Genomic DNA, 24,713 nt, shown 5'->3' on the forward strand with positions numbered 1-24,713 from the left:
TTAAATAGTTTTTTATTTTCTGGGTGTATTTTTTAATTAATTTTTATCCATTTAAAAAAATGATTTAAAAACTAAAAAAATAAATTTATTCTTATCTTATTTTCAACAAAAACTAAAAAGAAAAGTTAAAAATTTTATTTTTAAAATTATTAAAAAATAATTAGTGTGGCTCTTCTCCCCGCCACCGCCGCCGCCGCCGCGTCGCCGGAGGGGCTAGGCGACGGCGCCGCCCCGGGCGGGGTGGCCGGGCCTCGCCGACCCTAGGCGAGGGCCGGCGACCGTCGCCCGTCTCCCGGGCGAGGCCTCGTCGGCCCTCGCCGGCCCCGAGCGAGGGCCGACGAGAACTCGCCTGTGGTGGGCAATGGTCGCCGGCGATGACTCACCCGGGGGGCGACGGCCGCCGGCCCCCACGAGGGCCAACGGGCCCAAATCGGGCACCCTCGCTCAACTCTCGTGTGGGTGCCCGGATCTGGGCCCGCCGGCCCTCGTGGGGGCTGGCGGCCGTCGCCCCCTTGGGTGAGTCATCGCTAGCCCTCACGGGGGCCGGCGACCGTCACCTAGCCCCTCCGGCGATGGGCGGCGGCGGCAATGCGAGCGGGGAGGAGCCGCTGTTTTTTTTTTAAATAAATATTTTAACTTTTTAAAAAAAAAATTGGTAAAAACAAGATAAAATAAATAAATTTGATTTTTTTAGTTTTTAAATCTCATTTTTAAAAAAATAATTAAAAATTCACGTGGAAAATAAAAATTATTTAAAATGCCACGTCGGCATATTTAACAGAAAAGGCTAACGGCGTCGATCTTAGGACTTGTTTGAAACAATTTGACAAGTTTTAGGACTTAAATGCACTTTTTGCAAGTTTTAGGACTAAAATGCATTTTCGTGACAAGTTGTAGGACTTCTGGAACACTTATCCCTATTTGCTAATGTAGAGTTAGCCACATAGAGCTTCCGTTCTTTCTCAAGCTTCTTCTAAGACGAGAACATGTGTTTATCTACACAAATGTGATTTGTAGCACCTGTGTCCAATCACTATCGGTATTGTTCAACACCAAGGATATCTCAAACATCACTATAACAATCAATCTTTCAACATCTTTCTGCTGCCATTGAAGTCTACACTAAATTTCTTAAATTTCCCGTTCAATGTTATTGGAGGTAGTACCATCAAATAAGGTAAAGCCTATTCAATCATCCCTAAAAAAAATTGACTATATGCCATTTGACCTATACTATTTTGAAAAACAGTCTTGAGTAAATCAATCAAGCAACTTGTGCCATACCACTATAAATAGTTTCAACTTGAAGACTTTACAGCATTTGTTGCCACAACACCAGGCCATGAGATTTGAACCTCACTACTCCAAACAACCAAAGGAAAATCTCCAGAAACATTCCAATATCATTAGTTACTTGATTGTTATTAACCATCTTGATTTTCTAATAAACCCAACAAATAGTGAGAACAATAATCGTCTTAAGATTGTTGAAAATTATAGAGGAGAAGAAGAAAAGAAGAAACATTTGGTGGAAGAATACGTAAAATTGTTTGTTGTAACTAGAAAATTAATTTAAGAAAGTAATAACAACATAAATAAGAATTAGATGTGAGATACAACGGATGATTAGTTCCTACCTACAGTGTTAAGCAATTTCACAAATTTCACCTCCCAAGATACAACATCTCAAACATGTTACTATTAGCATTATATAAATAGGATTTTGTTGAACACTTCATGAAATCGCAACACTTACAGAATTTTGAGCAGAGGATATGTAAGTGTTTTTGCTTTTTTTTTGGAATGAAGAGTTTGAAGTCTATTTATAGAATTTTAGAATTCATGAATAGAAGCGATACATAAACCATTAATATAGAAATGAAAGAAGAATAAGAAAGATGTATAGAAAAAAAAAGGAATGAAAACAAAAAAATTGCCTCCCAACAAAGATGCCCCAACATAGTGTAGAAAGTGGCATATGAGATGCATGTGCTCACTAGGCCCTTGTTTGAGACTAATTTGACCACTTCAAGCATTTATTTGAGACAAGATTCATTTCATATCCTTTTTTTAAGAAAGCGGTTCCATTTCAAGCCCTTATTTGGAATTTCCCTATTTTTAATTGCATTTATATATTAGGAATATCTTCATGTGATATTAATAAGCTCATATAATTTGCAATTTGATTGGACTAGAGTTGATGGACTTAAGCTGCGAGGTTTTAAGCTTAATTAAATTGGAGAATGGGCCCATAAGAGTATAAAATTTGAACTAACCTACATGACCAAAATTTATATATAAGGAGTGTCAAGTTGAACTAACTAATTTACTAAAATTAAAGCTCGAACGATTATTTGGTTTATATTATCAAAATTTCAACTATACAAAAATAATGAAGAATTTGTGTCATATTGAATATCATTGATACTCTTTTGATTGAAATTAGGGAAACACGGACCCCTAGAGTGCCATAACTTTGCAGAAATAGACACTTAAGTGCCATAACTTACAAAAGGTACACTTAAGTGTCAAAATCGGAGCAAAATGGCTCACTTAAGTGCCAATCCGGCCAAAATCCAGCCAAATTGCATATGTGGCATTTTTCCAACGAAACGAATGCAAAACGATGCCGTTTTGGGTTGACAGTGGTAAAAAATAATATAAAAAATAATTAAATTAAATTTAGTTAAAATATTTAAAAATAATAATTTTAAAATTTTAAAAAATTAAAAAAATTAAAAAAAGAAAGAAAATGGTAGGCTCGGCGGCCCGGCCGACCCTCCCCCACCTTCCAACGACGATGGGGAGGCGGCGGTGGCGAGGGCTCGGTCCTCGCCCACCGGCTGCCTTCCTCCTCTTTTGTTTATGTTTTTTAATAAATAAATATAATTTATATTATTATTTAGTTTTAAATTTAATTTAATTATTTTTATATTATATTAAAATTCAAATTATGCCAAAACGACGTCACTTTGGCCGATTTAAGGGTTCTATTTTAGCCAACATCCAAAACGACGTCGTTTAGGGTGAATTGAGCTGACTCAGCTCTCTGGCAAGCCACCTTAGCAAAAAATATTAATATTTAAATGTCATGTATGATTTTCGGTTGATTTCATCGGAAGTGGCACTTAGGTATCCCACTTTTCTTCAAATGTATCACTTAAGTGTACCTTACTTAAGTATCCCTTTGGGCAAAGTTATGGCACTTGTAGTGTACTTTTCTCGAAATTAGGAAATAAACATCGAAGAATGGCCTAAGCTAAGCCTACATAAAGGGGGACTTCATAATAGAAAGGGAGAATGAACACAATAGAAAGTTATAAGAGCAATAGAGAGAGATTAAAGCACATGAGCTCCTGCAGCTTCCAGGCCCACCATGCCACTACCCTCTCACCATCATTCTCATTGTTTCCATCCTCACTCCAATGCTACTGCTCCTTTGATTTTGTGATCTGTCACAGCTTGGTCGCTCAACAATTCAACTCGACAATAGCTTGGTCTCTTGGTAGTTTTGCCTGGCAATAGCTCAAAACCTCAGGCACGCAACAACCCTTCATTTAGGCCTTTGATACTAAATAGGAAGAGGAGGAAGGCCCAAACATTTGAGTGCTAGATGTCACGCTCGAACCTCGGGCATGCAACAACCCTTCCTTGGTCGATAGAAAGCGATGTCCCAAGACTCATCGTCGACCCTTCATTTATAATCTTTCATTATGCACAAGCAGAAAACAAACCATCTCCCCATCAAACAGACAATCAAGCAACCAAAGAAGGATAGTGAGATGAACAACAGAAACACAACAACAACATCTACTCTTATATACATTTTTATATTGGATTAACCTCTGGAGGATCGCTTTCGATCTACAAGCCCAATAGAGGGGTCAATCTATCTTTTAAGCCAGACCAAAAAGAAACTAAGCTAAGCTAATCCAACTATACACAAAAAGAACCGTCGAGCTCGGCACTACAGTCACACAGATCCAGTAGACTCAGACCCCGTCGATTTGTAGTCGGAGGCAAACGAATTGATCACTGGTGAAGCGGGGATAGGATTCTCCATTGCACCGTCAAGAGGGTCCAGCTCCATGGGATCCCAGTTAGCGTCCTCGAGGCCCTTACCGAGAGGCCCATCAAAACCTCTCAGGGGACTGATCAGCAAATCGCCATCCCGAATGAACCACACCAGGAACTTGTGAGGTATCCATTGCCCTGGTCCCTCATTCACCTAGATGGTAGAGAGATACTTCTCGTACAGATGCACATGACTCGAGAAGCAGTGGTGTGTCACAACAGTATCCCAGACCTTAGGGATATTGAACCTCATTGGCAGAAGCGCCATCCTAAGAACCTGAAAGTGTTTATACAATAACCAATGAGATAAAATCTCAAGGAGTCCTCCCCTAAGCCCCTGGTTAGAATACTAACTCAACTTGAGGTATCTTTCCAAAACCACCCCACAACTAACAACCAACAAATAACAATAGCCAGGGTCAACCACTAACCACATAGTCGATTTACATGCAACCTTACCCAGTATGCCATACCCTGCACATTACATCTCAACACAATTCACGCAATGCATATAGCCATTAGATTATTCAAATCATCAATCACATACGAGTCGCATCACAATGATCTCACCTAGTCATTGCCACACCATGCACGTTATCGATCCATGCGTGCTGGGACATCCTGAATTTCAGGTTCTGATTTCAATCAAATTAGTTAGGCATTTCATCGACGCGCGTATAGTTCTTTTCCCCTGAACTGATCACTCATGGGATAACTAATCTATTAGGTGAAGCCGTAAAGGAATTCTAACGCATTAGACTAGAGAATTCAATCAGGAAACGACTGCTCGACCGTGCAAATCTGCAAGAGATCATTACAACACAGTAAGATTGATTAGAAATCGGAGATAGGTCGACTCGACAAAGACATGTGATTAAGTGTGGGTGATTCCACCTAATTGCACAATTTTTGTCAATCAATACTAAACCGATTCTTCTATCGTTTTGGTACCCTGTGTCTATATTTGAAACCTTGAGATTTCTACGATAACCGAGAGTCATCAATATGTCGAAAATGTACTTTGTGGCTTGAAAATAATCAATCACAGGTCAAATACACAAAAATTTCTAAAAGCTACCTAGTAGATTAGAACGCACTAAATTTGCGCCAAATTGAAATTAACCGTGAAATCGAACCCGAATTTAGAAATTGGAAGTTCTGTTGTGTCGCAAATCATTTTAAGAACGTCAACTCATCTTCAGAAGATTTTTCTACAGAAAGAGTTTTTCGGCAAAATAATCAAAGTATGGTTAATTTGGTTCGGGAAAATTAGTAGGTTCGCTTTTGGTCGTACTTTTGGGATTCAAGATGGTTCTATGATCAAGTAAAGATATGGATTGAAGTGTGGTGACATCGGATTAATTTATGGACTTCAATTAGTCTCATGTGGAAGAGAATTGAAGGGGATTGAAGAATTTGATGTACACGATTTCATGCCACGGCAGAAAAAGAAATTGCACCCATTGGAATAAGGTTATGGGAGATTGGGATGGTGGAGGATGACACCTAGAGATGTCATGATGGTTGGGGCCAAATGGAGGGTGGAGATGGACTCTCAAAAAGGTGGGATGTCACTTCCCCTATCTCCATCATCTTCTTCATTTGAACTTGGGAGGAGAGAGAGCTCCGACCAATTCAGCTAGCCCGATGCCCCCCTCCACCTGCTCGGTCATTCGCTCGTCACTGGAGCCACTCACCGCCACCGTCGACGTTTGTCCGCGCACGCCTCTCCACCGCTTCTCCCCTCGTCCACCGCCCAGTAGCATAGTCGTGTTTGTCATCCAGCAGCCCTGTTCGACGCCCCTTAGCCGCTCGGCCGCTAGCTCACTCATCGCCAGAGCCCGTCACCACCGTTCATCCACGCACATGCCGTCCCGAGCGCGTGCTACTTCGCCTTCCCGTCCCTGCTTTGTCCGCACGCTAACAGCCGTAGTCCATCGTCCCGAGCTGCCAGCCATCACCGGAGATCTCGCCTAGCCGCTAGAGCCTCCGCCAGCAATCGCCCAAGCTACCATCGCCATTTTTGCTAATCCCGCGCCCAACCAATGACCAAAGCTCCTCCAATCAGCCTTGGACAATAGCTAGATTTCCAGCAAGATTCGAACCTTCAAGGCCCGTTTCAAGTGTCTTCCCGGCCTCTTTTAGTGTCACCCCAAGGAGATTTGTCAACGACCTCACCGTCCTCTTTGCCAGAGACACATCGAAAACCAATTCCTGTGAATTTAGCTCACTAAATCTTGATTAGAGGGTTAATGATACCTTAAGTGTGTTTAGCCTAGGTTGATTGAGATTATGTTGGTAAATAGATTTAATTAAATGTGGATTGAATCAGAGGGTGTGATTTAATTAAAGTATGTTTAATTATGGTTAAATGGTTATTTATATTAGAATAACCCGTGATTAGACATAAATGTTTTACTTTTGATTTAATTAAATATTTTGAAATTTTTTATTAATTTAATAATATATATTACTGTTCAAAATTATTAAAATATTATTAATTAATTAAATTCGGAATAAAAATAATTATTTAATAAATTTCGAAAATTATTTTGGAGCCTTATTTCCTTAGAATTTTGTGCCGATCGCTACTGTGTGCTCAGATTTTGAATATGATGATTGGATAATGCAAATTGAATGTTGATTGTGGAAAATAGGGATTATTATTTTAATAGGAGCATTTGAGTGAAATGCAAAGTGTTTAAGGGTCAGTATTGAATTGTCGTGTGCTGGTTGAAAAACTCGGTTGCAGTAGTAGCTAGGCCAACTGAACCTTTATTCCTTTGGAAATGCCATCAACATAGTGACGAGGCTCAGGTCGCAGTAGAGGCTAGGCCAACTGGACCCATGCTCCTTTAGGAATGCTGCCGACGTAGTGATGAAGCCACGCTCCAAGGGGGAGGCGATGCCTGTCATTAATGTCAGTAAATAGCCAAACTACGAGTAGGCTATGCCCTTGTGTGGCAATGAGTAGCAATTGGATCTCATGCTGAGTGTTATTGATAGGTCGGATTATGAGACGGAATCGTGTGGCATGGTATGAGACGTGTCATAAGGATTTGGTCTTATAATCCGGACTCCTATGGTCGTTTGAAATGATATTGTTGGCGTTCCGGTTGTTTAAGTTTTTATTATTACCTGTGATTGAGTGAGATGAATTGTACTAACTTGCATGAAGGAAATAAGACGAGGTAAGTCTTCTCTGTGGTGTGGCTAGGCCATCCTTAGGCGTATTTTCTTTCTAATATGGGTTTAGGGGGTTGAACTTGCTGAGACAATGTCTCCCCTCGTTATGGGCCAAAATTTCAAAATCGTAGATGGTGGAACCCCCGGAAGCTGATCAATTAGAAGTGGGATCGAAGAACGAGTCCGACTAGTGGTCATAGGATTGTTCCTTCTTTTTGGTGAACTAATCCTTTTTTGTAGACTGTCCATTTTTGGTATATATGTAATCTCTGGAGTAAATATCTATGAAAGCATGTTTGTTTATGAAAGAGTTGGTTTCCTACTTTTCCTATCCCGTGATTTTTTGTCAAACGTTTCGCTTGCACAATAATAAATGAATGGGGTCGGCGACGTGTCCTGGGATATCACATTTCTATCGACTAGAGTGGAATGTTCGCACGCTCGGAATTCGAGACATGACACATGCATACCATAAACAATGTGCTCAACTCATGCATAGACAAAACCAATGATGCAATGCTTCTCATACGCTCATGCACATTAATGCACCACATAGAACATATCAATCAATCACACGAGTTCCAATTATAAGGTAAAATCGTTCTGACACGTCCCATACTGTGCCACGCAATTTTACCTCATAATAAGGCCGAACCATCTCAATTACTCATACACAAGCCAATTGTCACGGCCCACTGGTCATGCCAACTTCCCAATTGGTGATGTCCAACTTCCTAGTTGGCAATTATCTGGATTCCCGTCGGGCATCGGATATAAACTAGGCATCATCCCACCCCATCGAGCACGGTATCATCTAGAACTCCCACCTAGACGGCATTCCTGAAGGAGCATGGGCCCAACCTGCACCGCAACTCCGCATCCGAACCCCCGCCAAGCATCCGAGAGACTTGGGCATCATCCTCAAACTCCCATTGAGTGACAGTTTCCACTTAGTGTTCACACAAGCATACTACCACAACTCACTATCACTTTTGAGTATCGGTCAATGCACACGTGCTTGCATATACAACCCAAAATCATTTTTTCATAAAAGCGATCTATTTCCAATGTCCCTCAGACAATTCATTTTTCCCCTTTTTCTTGTGAAAACCATATGATTCATGCAGATCTCCATGCATTTACACACTCAATTCACCTCATAAGATCAAAACACAAGAAATTAGACAATTTTTCACTCTCAGATGAACAGTGCACGTGAATAGTACTTTGTGAACAGTAACTTGTGAACAATGTGCATAAATGGTAACTTGTGAAAAGTAGGCGTGAACCATAAAATTTCAAAATTAAATCCAAGAATCATTAAAAACATTAATTAAAGCAAACAATCGATCAATTAAGGCTAAACATGCTTAATAACACATAAACCACAATTAAGCAATATTAAGCAAGATTAACCTAAACTAATCTTAACCATCTATCTAATTACCTATCTTAGGGCTAATATAACTTAATTAAATTTCATAAACTAGAATTAACACTAATTAAACAACCCCTAAGCAAGTTTTAGACACTAATCGGTGAATTAGGAACTAAACTCATCTGTTAAGTAGGCCGAAGACACGGACGCAATGGCAGTGACGAAGGCAACACATGGGAACCTCAACCACAACAATCCAAGGTAGTCCCAAGCTCAAAACAGCAACCACAAACACTACCTCTCAATACAACTCTGGAAACTAGACTACAGAGAGAGGAAAGGAGCTGAACAACTTGGCCGGAGCTCCGACGAGAGGTTCGCTAGCGACCGGCGGCACTTGGGGGTCAAGGGGGACTTGCTGGTGGCTAGGCTGGGTGGAGGCTTGGTTGAAATGGAAAGAAAATGGCTAAAACAGGACAAACAGGCAGAGCAGTATTGGTCCAAGCGGTCTTACGAGTGACGGCTTTTGGCCGACCAGTAGGTTTTGCTGGCGGCTCGGACTAGCGAACGGCCAACTCCAGGCGTACGATTTGGGTGTCCTGAGTACAGTGGTGGGTGGCACAAGCGCTGATTCACATAAGGAGGCAACAATTAACTCCTTTTTTTGGAGGAAGGTTAGCGGGAAAAGCAGGAGAAAGAAGGAGAAAATAGGGGAGAAAAAGCTACGAATTTGCTTCAGCTGAAGAGGTGGAGAGTGAAGTGAGGGCAGAAAGCCAAGCCTCATTAAGGCTCTTCAATACATGCTTCAACTCTCCATGCAAGTGACATCATCTTCTCTCTCTTCTTTGGCCCTTATCAACATAGTCTAGGGGCAAAATAGTCATTTCCACCTTACATAATTTCACACTCTACCCTTGGGCTGAAAATGAAAAGTAGGCCTAAGAAATGGGCTAGGAAATGAATAGGAATGGGCTTGGGAATTGATTGGGCTCAAAATGGTTTAAGATTAGATAATGGGCTTGGAAGATAAAATGGTGGGTTGGGCCCAATGAGTTTAAGATTAGATAATGGGCTTGGAAGATAAAATAGTGGGTTGGGCCCAATGAGCTCACTCGCTTGCCTTAGGCCTACCATGGTGGCTATCCCACCTTAGGCCTAAGGCCCACACTAGTTTTGCTCAACCCATGTCCTCACAAACTTGCTTCTTTGGTCCGTAAATCCCTTTTTCAATTACTCGGCTTGATTGGCACTACTAACTATCGAAGTAGCAACATCCGAAGTTTGTCCCGAACGTTCCCGATAATTCGAAGTCCAACCTCGGGTTCTTATGTCATGTCAATTTTGCCCTGATGCCATTTTGGGTAAAACTCAAACTAACAGACAGCTTTGAGAATTCACGCATAACTGACTCGTGCCAAACCACGTTCAAGACATCTCGATACATAGACGTTCTTGACTACATGAAATTGCGGAGGATAGATTCTTATTTCAAAGTACACGATTACTGAGGATCGACCTTGGGTCATTTATGGGCTTGATAACAGTAAACGGAATCACCCGTCATTGCATTATGTTCTGTCCACGAATCGACTTCTAGTCATCCTTGAAATCAACCTGCCTATCTACAGGATCGTCCTCACGTAAGTTTCATGGTCCAGTCGTTTTCCCAAGTCAAGTTTTGTAGTCGTTCGAGTTCTATCCTCATTAGCCTTTTTCCCTCAAGGTCAGTATCTCAAGAGTGATTAATTCCGAATGAGATCAATCAACAATGCATTAACGAAATTCACATTCATTCATCCCTCAGAGGGCTCGAATTTCAGGATGTCACACTAGAATTTTATGACTTTCTAAGCATCCTGTCACATTGCTACACAGAATAAATAGAAACAACTTTGAAGGAAAAAATACAACATTATGACTAGTATAGGGTAAGGACCTTAATGGAATTACAAAAGCTAAAGCAACTTGCAAGTATGACCTAGAGGGGGTAAATAGGTGTATCTATAAAATCTTGATAATTTAAAGTAGAATAGAAAGAGTCAATATCAAAGTATGTATAAGGATTAGATTTTGGAACAAAGTTCAGAATCATTTGTGTTATAGAACAAACTTTAGAAGTACCCTCCGAGTGTGCGAGATTATCAATAATTAATAATAATAATAATAATAATAATAATAATAATAATAATAATAATAATAATAATAATAATAATAATAATAATAATAATAATAATAATAATAATAATAATAATAATAATAATAATAATAATAATAATAATAATAATAATAATAATAATAATAATAATAATAATAATAATAATAGTTTAGAGATAAGCAAAATTGCACACAAGTTTATAGTAGTTCGGCTTGGATTTAAGTTTACGTCCACTCTTTTATGTTAATAGTCTATTGACTGGATTTTACGAGATGATCAACAAGAGATTACAATATTGAGTGTTAGCACTCGGTGTATGATAGATCACACTATCTCACTCAATCACTCCTATATTTCTCTCATGATTAAAAATTTTAAGCTCGCAAATAACAAGTGTATAATTGAAGTATGCTTAGAGTTGGAATTCTAGATTCTAGGCCTTGTCTCTTACTTGCTCCTTGGCACCTTGGACTCTTCATATATTCTTCCACTTCCAAACTAGCTATTGGACAGTCTCCTAAGGATTGTCTTCCAATATACTCGTTGGATAGATCTGTATCAAAAGATAAAGTGTTTGTTGAGTAATAAAAGCCAAATCTCCTCTTGATTCTAGTTGCTCATATAACTAGAGTCTTGGTTTCTATAAGTAGAACTCCTCCATTTAGAATAAACTTGTCTCAAGATTGATTTTCCAATTGAATAGATTGAGTCAATCAAATCTTTCTAGGTGTGAAATCCAAACTAGATCACTAGCCATTATGGAATTTGAATTGGTCACATTCTAGACTTGCTTCACTCTAAACTTTGCAATGTATTGAACTTTGCTACATCAGGATGGGAATAAGAATAATTCTCTCAGTCTTTATCTTCAATATAAAGTCTAAACTTGAGTTTAAGTATGTTCCGTTTGAAGTAGACTTTACAAACAATAATTGAATATGAGCTAGATCAAGATGACTTCATTCCAGATTATTTTCCTAGATCTATTAGGAGTTTTCCAAATTATCAGACTTACTAAGATCAATTGGACAGCTTTGTCAATTTCAAAATCTATTAGGAGTCTTCCCAACAAAAGCTACTCAACCAAAGACAACTAAACTCATTATTTTTAGCAGAAGAGAGAGAATCATGCCCAAAGATTACATGCGGCGAGTTGTTGCTCCAAAATTCTCAAAACCCTCTCTGTTTTTCTTTCTCTTCCTTCACAGCACCATGACTAGCAAATGTTTATTTTTCTGTATTTTTTATGCAGGTGTAGGGTGATTAAGTGTGATTTGAGTGACAACAAGATTATGTATGATAAATAGAGGATAAATTATGATCATCACCTAGGCCTAAAGGAGGCACCACCAAATAAGGATAAAGATCGAGATTGACAAAGTTCATTACCCATGCTTAAAGAACAAGCCACCAACCAAGGATAAAGAATTTTAGAATAGGAGAAGCTTACCACTAAGGCCTAAAGGAAAACCAGCACTAGCCAAAAATAAAAGGCTTATTGGTTCATTATCAAGGAAGAATATGCTTTCAGGGATAAAGAACCAAGATAATCACTCACACGGAGGACAATCTCCTAGAGAAATGATTAGGTTATAGTTTTTAATCAACTATAAGAATAGTAGTCTACTCAGAACTACAAAAAACCAAATAATAAATAGGTCCACTCATTCAAGAATCAACAAGCTATTTTTCTCATAATAGCCCAAAAACTGTTATGTAGCAAAGCATAATCTTATATATCCATCATATTCAAGTCTTGTCTTTACATATGAGATTACATCTCTAGGCATCCTTCTTTTTTGATGCGATTGGGGACAACACAAAATTTTAGATGTAATGCCCAAAAGGCGGGCCAGCCCTTAATTAGGCGTGGACTCTTCTAAACCCTTATCTCACACAATGTTGGTATTCATTTTAAGTTTAGTTTAGCCCATGGCATTTTATGTGAAACGAGAATCCCCATTAGCCAATGTATATTAATCAAAACTGATATGCATAATTGAAAGAGATTTGGAAAGCCAAAATAGAAAAATATGGAGCTCTTATATATTTGGATGTATATTAATGAAGAATACATTAGCTTATTTATAAGCTTTATGAAACTACTTTCTAAGGAAATCAAATTAGATATGCTTAATCGAATAAAGAATAAAAAATTGTGGAATTTCTTATATTTCGAATAGAACATGGTGAAATTTCTGTATATTATAATGTATATTAATAATAAAAATACATCACCTACTCATAAATTTTATGAGAGTACTATCTAAAAAAATCAAATCAGACCTACATAATGAAAAGAGATATGGAAATTCAAAATATAAAATGGTATATATTTTGAATTATGCTAATAAAGAAATATAATCAAAAGAAATATGGAAAGATCATAATAAAAAATTATGAAATTTCAGTATATCTCGATATATACAGAAATATGAGAAGCTTACCACCAAGGCCTAAAAGAAATGAATTTCTTTATATTTCGATATAATCAATCGTGGAAATTCTGTATTTTGATGTATATTAATAAAGAATATATCTATCTTTTTATAGGCTTTATGAGATTGCTATTTAAGGAAATCAAATTAGGTATGCATAATCAAAAGAAATATGGAAAGACTAGATACACAGTACATTAAGGAAATCAAATTGCTATTTCTGTATATTTCAATATATATTAATAAACATTACATTAGGCTATTTATAGGTTTTATGAGATTACTATCTAAGCAAATGAAATCAAATACACATAGTCAAAATAGATATATAATCAAAAGAAATATGAAAAGACCAGAACAAAAATTATGAAATTTCTATATATTTCAATATATATAGATAAACATTACACCTATCTATAGGCTTTATGAGATTACTATTTAAACAAAATAAATCAGATATGCATACTGAAAATAGATATAAAAGTTGGAATTGTCATAAATATCTCTAGAAAATCATACATATTGCTAACAGCAATAGTCATGCATTTGTCTATATATGAGACCCTTGTGAGCTGTCCCTCTCAACTCCACAGAAAACACCAACACACACCAACTTGTTCGACATCTCTTTGTTTCTCAAACGTTAGAATGGCACAAAACCATCCACTGGCCTCACCTTCAACCAATTCACTACACCACAAGCTCCTTTCTCTCCCCATCGCTGACAAGCTCCACTTCGACCCCGAATCCATCAGCGCAGCCTCCGTCGACTATGGGTTTTTTGTCCAAGAAATACCTGCAGCCGTCCTCCGCCCATCTTGCCTCGAGGACATCATGACTTTAGTGGCATTCAGGAACAATGAATCCTCTATTCCTTTCACTATCTCAGCTAGAGGACGCGGCCACTCTGTTCGGGGACAGGCTATGGCTCGTGATGGGGTCGTGGTGGACATGACCTCTCTCGGTAACAAGGGGCATGAGACCACCGTGTCATACAGCCAGTCGCTCGGCCACTACGCTGATGTCGGCGGCCACGAAATTTGGTTCAACGTGTTGGAGCACACGCTGAAACACGGTCTTGCGCCGGTTACGTTGACGGATTACCAGTATGCAACTGTGGGCGGTACGCTCTCTAATGCTGGCATTGGCGGGGAAGCGTTTCGAAATGGTCCTCAGATCACCAATGTCCATGAAATGGACGTTATTACTGGTATATCACGCGAATCCTCAGCTTCCAAGTAAACTACTTTGATGTCATTTTTGGTAGATAACAATCTGCGAGATGTCACCGCGGCAAATGCACATGGGAAAAGAAAACGATGACTTCAGCGAAAATGCATCTTATATGTGCCATTTAGTATTTATGCTGTTGTTGCAGCGAGCTACCAGTACTTATCCAAAAAAATAGACAGAAAAATCTTTCTACGCACCATATAATACATTTCTTATATGTATATGTATATATGTGTGTTTCATTAAAAGAGATTTTTTTTTTTTTTCATTTTTTGGGTAGGTACTGGGGACTTTTTGACTTGCTCCCCCCACAAAAATCCGGACTTATTTTACTCGGTCCTTGGTGGTCTTGGCCAATTTGGTATAATAACCAGAGCAAGGATTGCACTGCGTCCAGCTCCAAAGAGAGTACGTAGCACACCAGACTTAAGTCATCGATTTTTATTTTTATTTTTTTATGATATTGAATGTTATCAGACATCACAACTAATATCCTATGTTCTCATCTGACGATTATGCCATAATTATCCTTTCATGTGTTGCAATTTGGCTCGTCTATTGCATGTGAACATAAACCTACAAGTCAGCTTATATGTTTACATTGCTTATTCTTTGAGTTGGTTGATAGAGAAGATCTACAAGGTAAGAAATGTGTATTCATTTGAATCCCCCTCTAGGCAAAGTGGGTGAGACTGCTATACAGCGATTTCTCAGCTTTTACGACGGACCAAGAACGTTTGATATCGCGCCATCAAAGGGACCAAGATGAAGCATTGGACTTTGTAGAAGGTTGCCTTCTCATGCACCGAAATATGGACACTTGGGTGTCTTTCTTCCCTCTCTCGGACCGCCCGCGGGTGATGTCCCTCCTGACCGAACACAAGCTCCTCTACTGTATTAAAGCGGCCAAGTACTACGATGAACAGACCGAGAGTACAGTAGAAAAGGTACATGTTCGTTGTTATCGAACTCTACATGTTTGTTGGTATCGAACTGTCTTTGAAAAGAGAAAGGAAAGAGAAATCCTAGCTTATGTTTTAAATTATTAGTGCCCCGTAAGAAACATCTTAAATCTCTTTTCTTTTGACTTAGTTCGGTGTTATCTTATCAACATTAGGACCTGGAGATCATATTGAAAGATTTGAACCATGTCCCCGAGTTCAAGTTTGAGAAAGATGTCGCCTTCATAGATTTCTTGAATAGAATACGAGTTGCAGAGCTGCGGCTCCGAGAACAAGGGCTTTGGAACATTCCTCATCCGTGGCTCGACCTATTTGTGCCCAAATCTCGCATGGCCGATATCAACACAGGCATCTTCAAGGACATTGCTCTCAAAAATAACATAACAACCGGATGTGTCCTCATTTACCCTATGAACAAGAACAAGTATGTTTTCCAGCTAGCCACCATTTTTCTTCAGGGCATATATTTCGTTAGCTGTAACTAAAGATAGATGAGTTTTGATCACTTAACTTTGATTTTAATCAAACTAAATGCACTAAACATTTGATTTCTTCCAACCAATGCTCTTTGACAAAGTCCAGGCTCATTTCTCAACGAAATGTCAACGTGTTGCCATCGTGGCAATGGCCTGAGATCTAGTAAATTGGTCACATGTACACCACGTCATGATTTCATCGGAAAATCAGTCAAATCTGTCAAGTGCATGAAATGCAAAAACTTGGAAGTTATAGTGCAATGAATGATTAAAATCAATATTAAGGTGACTTGGTTATAAATTCAACTAAACCTTAGTGACCATTAACCCTGTTATTTAATTTTGATTATTGATCTTTTGCAGATGGGATGATAGAATGTCTGCTGTTACGCCAGATGAAGATATCTTTTATACGGTCGAATTCTTGCACACAAGTGGGTTTGGAGACTGGCAAGAGTGTGAGCTTCAAAACAAGGAGATGCTCTCTTTTTTAAAAGATAATGGTATAAAGTTCAAGCGATACCTTCCAAATTATAGAACTGAAAGAGAGTGGATGGAACATTTTGGTCCCAAATGGAGGACTTTTCAAGGGAGCAAAGCTAAGTTCGATCCAAAACTATTGCTGTCACCTGGGCAGAGGATCTTCAACCACTCCTAAGGCATGGATTCAAGATCGATGGGGTTTTGGGTTTTAGTTGGTTTTCAACGCACCCACTTAATTATGTTTACATGAATCATGAATGTTTACTTAGTTTGTCATTGTGACATCTTGGAATTTCAGTCATGTTTTTAATTGAATAAATCGGGTCTTTCATCGATGCACCTATAGTGATATTCTCAAAGCTGATCACTCATGAGATAACTAGATTATCTGGGGAAGTCATTAAGTGATTTTAATGCAATAGACTTAGGAATTCGACTAGAAATCGACTACTCGACTGTGCTCATCTGCATATATCGTTACAGCACAATTAAAAATCGATTAGAGATCATGGATAGGCTGGTTCAACTAAGATGTGTGGCTAAACATGAGTGATTCAACTAAATTGCAAAATTCTCGTCAATCGGCACTAGACTGCTTTTTCTGTTATTTTGGTACCCTGTATTCGTATTTGAAACCTTGAGATGTTCACGATCATCGTGAGTCGTCAATGTGTGGAAAAGGTTTATTGTGGCTCGAAGAAAATCGTCCACGAGTCATTTGCACTAAAAATTTCTAAAAGCTACCCGGTAGATTAGGTCACGTTAAAATCATGCCAGATTGAAATTAACCGCAAATTTGAATCCAATTTCAAAAATTAAAAGTTATTTCATGTCACAAGTCATTTTAAGAATATTTTTCTGCAAACTGAACTTTTGGCGGAAAAAATCGATATAGGGCTATTTTCGATCGGGAAATTCAAATGACCATTTTTTATCACAAAATTAGGATGTAAATAGGTTCCATTGGTGAGGAAAAATGTTAATTTGATCGAGGACTCAAGGGTGGATTTTATAGGACCGAAATTTGGCTTCAATTGGAAGAGGATTGGTCCAATTTGGAATCAAGTCCAAATTCGTATCCCCCCATGCCTTCAACATTTAGACCCTCTCATTAGCTTCCTAGGGAAGCTTGGTGCCTAGAAATTTGCTGAGGAAGCCAACCTTACATGGTGGGACCATTTCAAGGAGACAAATGGGATAGGATTAAGCCAAGGTGGCCCACTCCAAAGCCAGTTGCCTTTCTCCTCCTTCTCTTCCCTATCCGGTCGATCCTCCCTCCATTCTAGTAGCTTGAAGTCTTCAAAAATCCCAAAGAACCAAACCAACAAGCCAGCTAGCTCTGTCCGACCACCCCTAGCCACCGTCCGAGCAACTGAAGCCACGCTCGCTCGCCCGCACGCCACTTCTCATCCCGCTCACATCCAGCCGCCCGCTATTGGTCCCGTGCTCGTCTCGCCATCAGCGCATCTATGAGCCGTTGTCCAGAGCCGTTCATCACCGCCTGAAGCTATTGGAAGCCCGCTTGTCTCTGCCTAGGCCGTTGCTGCCGTCTGCCTCCCTTGCCGTTTCAGCTTGAGCTAGCCAAGCCGAGCAGTTCTTCGGTTCAAGGACAGAACTGAAAAACCTAGCAAGCCCATGGACCTTCAAGGCCCATTTTGACCGCTTTCGAACCTCAAAAGCCATCCCACTTTGGAGTTTTTCGCCTGTCTCCTCCTCGTCGTTGTCGTGGTTCAATCGGATCGATAATTAAGTGAGTTTATTCACTAATCATCACTTAGGGAGCTAATGACGCTTGATGATTGATTAGTTAAGTTAATTAGGGATTATGTGGTTAGTTAAAACGGATTAGTGATTTAGTTAATCATTAATACATGTTAGGTGGTTAGAGTAGTGTAATTAGCAACTAGATAAGTTGTAGTATTTATCTAGTGAGCTTCGAAAATTTTTCAAACCCGTCTCGCATTTAATTAGACTTTTCCGGCCTAAGTGTGCTTTACCGGTATTTATTAATTAATTTTCGTAATTATTTAATTAATTTTTATAATCTAAAAATTAGATCGGGATAATCGATGACTGGAATTTCGTGCTGATTTGAATGGTGTGATTGGTTCATTTATTTGATTGCTATTTTGTGCAATTTGAGTGTTGATTGAAATTTTTGGGTATTTATCCCAAAATTCAAAAAATTTCAGTATTTAATTAGAAAATACCGAGCGTGGGTTTACAATGCCAAAAATGTGTTTATGGACTATTGAAACTAGTGGGATTTTCAAAAGGGAAAATATTGTGTCACGCCCCGATCCTCAGGTACACGCACATCCCTTAACGTTTGGTCGATTTTTAAATGATATATCCCAAGACTATGTATCGCTGACATTTTCTACTTATATATGTATATGCGGAAGCAGTTATAAATTCCTAGACAATAAAACAATGGAATAGAAAAGCAGGCCGTATTTTTCATACTGAAAATTCACAACCACACATTTTTACACACATCTCATAGTACTCTACAATACTATATGAACGCAAGTCTAATCTAACATCTATTCACATGCAGACAAGGTCTGACAAGACAGGACGGGATCTCAGTCCTCATCCGGATCGTACTCGGGGTCCTCCTCCACGTACTCCTCTTCGGGTTCCTCATCAAGGTTCTCCTCATCAAATTCCTCCTCCTTAGGCTCCTCATCTAGGTCCTGAAATGGTTATTCAATAACCATTGAGACAACATTTCAACAAGTTCTACTCCCTAGACCCGATTAGTAAATCAATACACCATTTAGGTTGCCTATGCACAACACGAGTCAGAGGACTTACCTTGGCCTTAGTTCGAACCTGCAATTTAAGGTTAAACACAGATACTCAAACAATTCAAGACATCCGATCAAGCATTGATCAATCAACTTAGTCGATTACATGTCCTTTGAACCACCTCTAGGTCATTCCCACTCATACCATAATTCCCTAATGGTGTACTCCTTCACCAAATCACATGTGTTTCTCAGGCATCGTTTTCGCCAATGACATACGATCACCGACACCGTGCGTTCTTTAAAGTACCGTTTTCACCAGTGATATCCTCAATCACAGAACCACGTGTCCTTTCTAGGGCGCCATTTTCGCCAAGGTGACATCAGCAATAGACAACATCATGAGTTCTTTAAGGCGTCGTTTTCACCAATGACATTTCTTTAATCACCAAACCACGTTTGTCTATAAGTCATTCACGTGCGTTCTTTAAGGCGTCATTTTTGCCAGTGATACTTTCAATCACCGAACCACATATGTCCAATAACATCATACCTGATTGGTCCCAGCCAATAATATTCTCAGTTAACTCTCACCATTCCCTCTACCATATAGCCCATCAACGTAACTGGCACTATATACCCATACTCGGCCATTTACCAAATCAATTATTCAATATCAAACAATTTAGGACAACTCTTAAAATTCCACAATTAATTCAATTCCACGCAACATAGAACTCAAATAAATAAATGGATTGCACCAAAACAATCAACACAAAATTTCGGTCGTCGGCTATCCCCGCCTAATTTCCAAAAATAATTAATTAATTAATTAATTTTAATTTTGAAAATTAATAAATAAATACCAACAATCCAATTTAGGCCTATAATGCCTAATTGAAGCCCAAATCAGGTAGGGAAAAATCCCAAAATGCATTCAATAAATATTAGAGACTCTCTACTTGCTAATGACTAAGTCTGACCACCTAACATGCATCATTAAGTCACTAATTTAGTTGTTCTAACCTAATCTAACCACCTAAGTGCACATAATTAAATCTAACCAACCCTTAAGTATAATTAGCAAACTAAGAAAGCATTAGTGAGTAAAACTTACTTGATTAAAAGCGGAGACCGGATCACCATGACGACGGCGCGACGGTGGCTGAAATTCAACTTTTCGGCGGCGTCGGCAGATACTCGGACTGGGCCTAAACTTGGCCCAACAAATCTCAGCCCAACTTAGATTTGTTCTTGCATTGGACTAGGCTCACTCTTGGGCTTGGGCTTGGCTGCGATTGGGCTCTCTTCATGGGACGGACTTGGGCCGAACTTGTTGATTTTGGCCCAATGGAGTTGCTAGAGAGATGGGCTGAGTAAATTACAAGCTAGGCTGAAATTTCTGGGCTCAATCCTGCGGGCTTGAAGACTGAAATTTGGGCCCGAGTTGCTGTCGATGATGGGCCCACAATGCTGGGCCTCAGAGAACTTCGCATGGCTGAATGAAGGCCGCGGGCTGGGCTTCTTCGAGGAGGCTCGCTGGAGTCACGAACGAGCTGAGGAAAATGCGTGGAGCTCCAGCTTCACTGGCTTTGGTCAATCAGAGGCTTCGCGGTTGCTATTGTTGACCAAGACGAGCCGGGCCATGGATGCGTGGAGGTGCAGAAGGCGGTGGAGTCTTCAATTTGCTTCGCTGGCCTTGGGATCGAAGCTGAAGGCGCTGCACTCAATGGAGCTTGGTGGGTTGGCGAGCTGGCGCACGCTGCCTCAGTCTTCGGTGGCTTTGCGGAACATCTTCGGTTGATGTTGCTAGTTGACCGAACCGAGGACAAACACCACCAAGTGGCTTCGGTGGACGGTAGAACCCGGTGAAGACGTGGCTTCTTCAAGTGGCGTTACTGGTCAACAAGTGCTTCACTCGGCGGAGAATTTGACCGAGATGTGGGCTGTTCAATTGGAGGTCTGGCGTAGTGAAATAAAAGAAACAATTGCTGGCGTGAGTGCGTTGATCCGCAAGAGAGAGAGATTGATGGTGGGCTGCTCAATTCTTCAACAGAACCCAAAGATAAAAGAAAAAGAAGCAGTGGATGAAGGGGCAAAAGGAGGGGGTCGCTCAAAGGAACAAAGGGAGGGGAAAACGTGCGGTTAAAATGAAAGAAAGAGGAAGAGAAAATTAAAGAGGTGAGGATGAAGAGAGAGAGATAAGGTGAGAGGATAAGAACAAGTGAAAAGTTAAAGGAAAGAAAGTAAAAGTAGACCAATGAAGCAGGGGATTGTTGGTTTTTGGGGGGAAAGCGCGCGTGAGAGAGAAAGGGACGTGCGAGTGGGACCGAGGGGTGTGTGCAAAATACCCGGAACCGCCCGACCGCTCGGAACCGGACCGAACCGCCGGTTCCGGCGGTTCTTGAGGGAACCGGTCCGGTTCCAGTGTTCCACTTATGGGAACCGGTGGGTACCGGTCCGGTTCCCGGCCCATGGGCGGATCCGCCGCCCGCCCACCCGGACCGAACATTTTTAATATTAAAAAAAAAAATTACTAAAAGAAATCCTATATCTCATCTCACTCCCTTCGTCTTCGGCTCCTAATCCTATCACAATTTCGTTGCGTTTACTTCTCCCGCCGTCCGCATCTCCATGTACTTAAATTTGGTTTTTCTTTCTTTGGCTTTCTTTGATGTCACGTAATCGTTCTATGCTGAAAACCAAAATTGTTTCGCGTCAAGATCGGTTCCATGGATCTACCTAAGAACCGGACCGGACCGACGGTCCGATTCTCGAGTGGATCCATGCAACAAACGGATGGATCCCGGTTCCAATTTTTTGGAACCGGTCCTTAGCAGGCGGTTCCCGGTTCTAGGTCGGGAACTGCCCACCCGGACCATGCACACCCCTAGGACCGAGGGGAGTTTTGACATTAAAAGGAAATTTCTAAACAAAGTTCTATTAATTCAAATTTCAGCTCAACTTCAAATAACCTTGACAAATGGTCATCCCAGGGTTAATTTCTTCAGCAACTTGCATAGTTCAACGTCCCATTGAAGACCAAGATAGGGCAATCCCTCAAACCTTCGAATTTCTCTCAAATCCAACTCTTATTTCATTTTCTCGGAATCCGATTTCTGAACAAATAAATTCGGTTGAGGTCCAATTTGAAATCAGAAAAAGCCCAAACAACTTCCATTTGCCGATTCACTTACACCAGATGCCAAAAGTTTCTTCAATTTGGCCAATCCGAATTTCTGCTCATTTTTCGTATCGTCCGCAACGATTTTCCGTAAAATCCCGAACTCGCTGAAAATTCCTCAAAAGGTGAGTCGATAGTCCTAGAATGACTCATGACACAACAGGACTTCCAATTTCTGAAATCGAATTCAAATTCTCGGTTATTTTCAATCAAACGCACTTTTAGCATGATTTTACCTATCGGGTAGCTTTTAGAAATTTTTGGTGCAACTGACCCGTGGTCGATTTTCTTTGAACCACAATGAACCCATCCAACCCATTGGCAACTCTTAATGGTTGTGAAAATCTCAAGGTTTCAAATACAAACATAGGGTACCCAAAACGATAGAAAATCAATTTAGTGTCGTTCAAAGAGAATTTTGCAATCAGGTGGAATCACCCACACTTTGATTGCTATCTCAATTGAATCGACCTATCTCCGATCTCTGATCGATTTTTAATTGTGCTGCAATGACCCTTGCAGACTAGCACGGTCGAACAGTCGATTCCTAGTCGAATTCTCAAGTATATTGCATTAGAATCCCTTAACGGCTTCACCTGATAGGTCAGTTATCTCATGAGTGGTCATCTCAGAGAAAAACACTATAGTCACATTGATGAAAGGCTCGACTTATTCGATTGAAATCATAACCTGAAAATCAAGATGTCACATATTGTATTTTGGCTAAGGTCGACCATGTACCCACACATGATTATTTTTATCAAGAATGATAAAAATGGTGGCATTCTCAAATTGTGAGAATAGTATACTATATTAGCCTACGGGCTTTGATATGTCAGTTTAGCGTGAGCAGTATACTTTATCTGCTTAGAGTGAGTATCATGGGTATACTATATCAGCCCGATGGCTTGATATGTCAGCTTAGTGAGAACAGTATACCGATATACTATATCAGCCCGATGGCTTTGATATATCAGTTTAGTGAGAGCAGTATACCTTAGCGGCTTCTGGTGAGCATTATTAGTATACTATATCAGCCTAAGGCTTTGATATATCAACTTAGCGAGAGCAGTATACTATTTATCAGCTTAGTGCGGGTTATACTATTTATTTTCAACTTAGAGTGAGCAATCTTTCATATGATCAGACTTTATAGATAGTATTGAATGGATTGATCGCGAGATGTTCTTGATGACATGGAATCAACTGGGTTGATTGATCGATGACTCGATTTGATGTGATGATTTGATTTGTTGATGTGATTCAATGAATTGTGAATTGTGCTGACTTGTAGAAAGGAACCAAGGCAAAGATAAGTCCTCTAGCACGTGCTTGTGTTTAGGCAGCCCTTGGGGCGTCCTAGTTGGGACTAAGGGAATGAACTTGTTGAGACGTCGTCTCACCCCGTTGTGGGATAACATTTTCAGATCCTTAGATGGCAGCCCCTCCTGAGCGGTTTGGCCAACCAAAGAAGGTCACTAAGCAGAAGAATTTTATCTCACTACGTGAGAACCCAAGAGGATGAGTTTATGAGTGCTAGTGAGGACCATGGTCTGGGTTGATGAGGCCTTACCCCTATAAGGTACTCCATCAATACAAATCACGGTATCATCAGGAGCAGAATGGACAGAGAGAGGGTCCTATACCTAAGTCCGAGGTCCATTTATATGTACTGGAGGTTGCTTTTAGTAAAGGCACGGCAGACCCTCTAGGTGGATCAGTGGTGGATCCGTATCTGTCAAACCCAGGGACCCTAGTGTATTTGGAGGAAGACTCAAATGCCTAAAATCTGTAGCCTTAACCCCCCTTTTTTGTGCAAACCTTGTACATAGTCAGCTAGTAATGTATATGACATAGCTTGATATGTGTATACAAGTGTGGTTTGGTTTTTCAAGAAAATTTGTAGCCCTACTTTTCTATCACATATTGTTGTTGTCTGGGGATTTATTTATTCGCTTCCGCATGCACATTAAAATGAATGGGTCGGCGACGCGTCTTGGGACATCGCTATTTAATCGACCGCTGAGGGATGGGCACGTGTTCGAAGGATCGAGACATGACAGTCATTATTTCTAATGTATCTGTCCAATCACACCATGTTGAGGAGTTTCATCATGTGAAATATGAAGTATATGGATGGAACAAACAATCTGCATATGCAGAATAAATAGTCGCAAGCCGCTATAAGAAGTGCAATGCATTAAACATAGAAAGAGTATCTTTCGACATCTCGACAATCGTCAAACCTTGTCTCCGTATATTTCGAGTAAAAATTGGTTGATATCAACAAAACATGGCAATATTTGACACCAAGCAAATGCATTCTCGAGATGATAATACAAATTTAATAAGTTAACTGGCTCTTTGACCCGTGGTTTGAATGAGTTTGTT

General features: G+C 39.9%; 1 protein-coding gene and 1 long non-coding RNA gene across 2 annotated transcripts; one reads left to right on the forward strand and one right to left on the reverse strand.

Annotated features, from left to right (window-relative positions):
* Nucleotides 1-13,879: 13,879 nt before the first annotated feature.
* Nucleotides 13,880-16,560, forward strand: LOC104417269 (cytokinin dehydrogenase 3-like). Its single transcript, XM_010028577.2, has 5 exons — nt 13,880-14,441; nt 14,745-14,872; nt 15,142-15,411; nt 15,582-15,850; nt 16,266-16,560. The coding sequence occupies exons 1-5, from the start codon at nt 13,880-13,882 to the stop codon at nt 16,558-16,560; spliced, it is 1,524 nt and encodes a 507-aa protein (XP_010026879.1).
* Nucleotides 16,561-18,824: 2,264 nt separating this feature from the next.
* LOC120289564 lies at nt 18,825-21,318 on the reverse strand. The gene is made up of 2 exons (XR_005547597.1): nt 20,256-21,318; nt 18,825-19,084 (listed from the first exon to the last, which is right to left on the reverse strand). It is a non-coding gene; the product is annotated as an uncharacterized LOC120289564 (long non-coding RNA).
* Between the last annotated feature and the right edge of the window lie 3,395 nt (nt 21,319-24,713).

This window comes from Eucalyptus grandis, chromosome 11 (genome assembly GCF_016545825.1).
Source record: "Eucalyptus grandis isolate ANBG69807.140 chromosome 11, ASM1654582v1, whole genome shotgun sequence".
Lineage (NCBI taxonomy): Eukaryota > Viridiplantae > Streptophyta > Magnoliopsida > Myrtales > Myrtaceae > Eucalyptus > Eucalyptus grandis.

Excerpts from the sequence above, each read along its gene's own strand:
- LOC104417269 (XM_010028577.2), top strand. The coding sequence starts at position 13,880 with ATGGCACAAAACCATCCACTGGCCTCACCTTCAACCAATTCACTACAC. Across the intron at positions 14,873-15,141 it reads TGCGTCCAGCTCCAAAGAGA|GCAAAGTGGGTGAGACTGCT; the intron begins GTACGTAGCACA and ends ATCCCCCTCTAG. Across the intron at positions 15,412-15,581 it reads CCGAGAGTACAGTAGAAAAG|GACCTGGAGATCATATTGAA; the intron begins GTACATGTTCGT and ends TATCAACATTAG.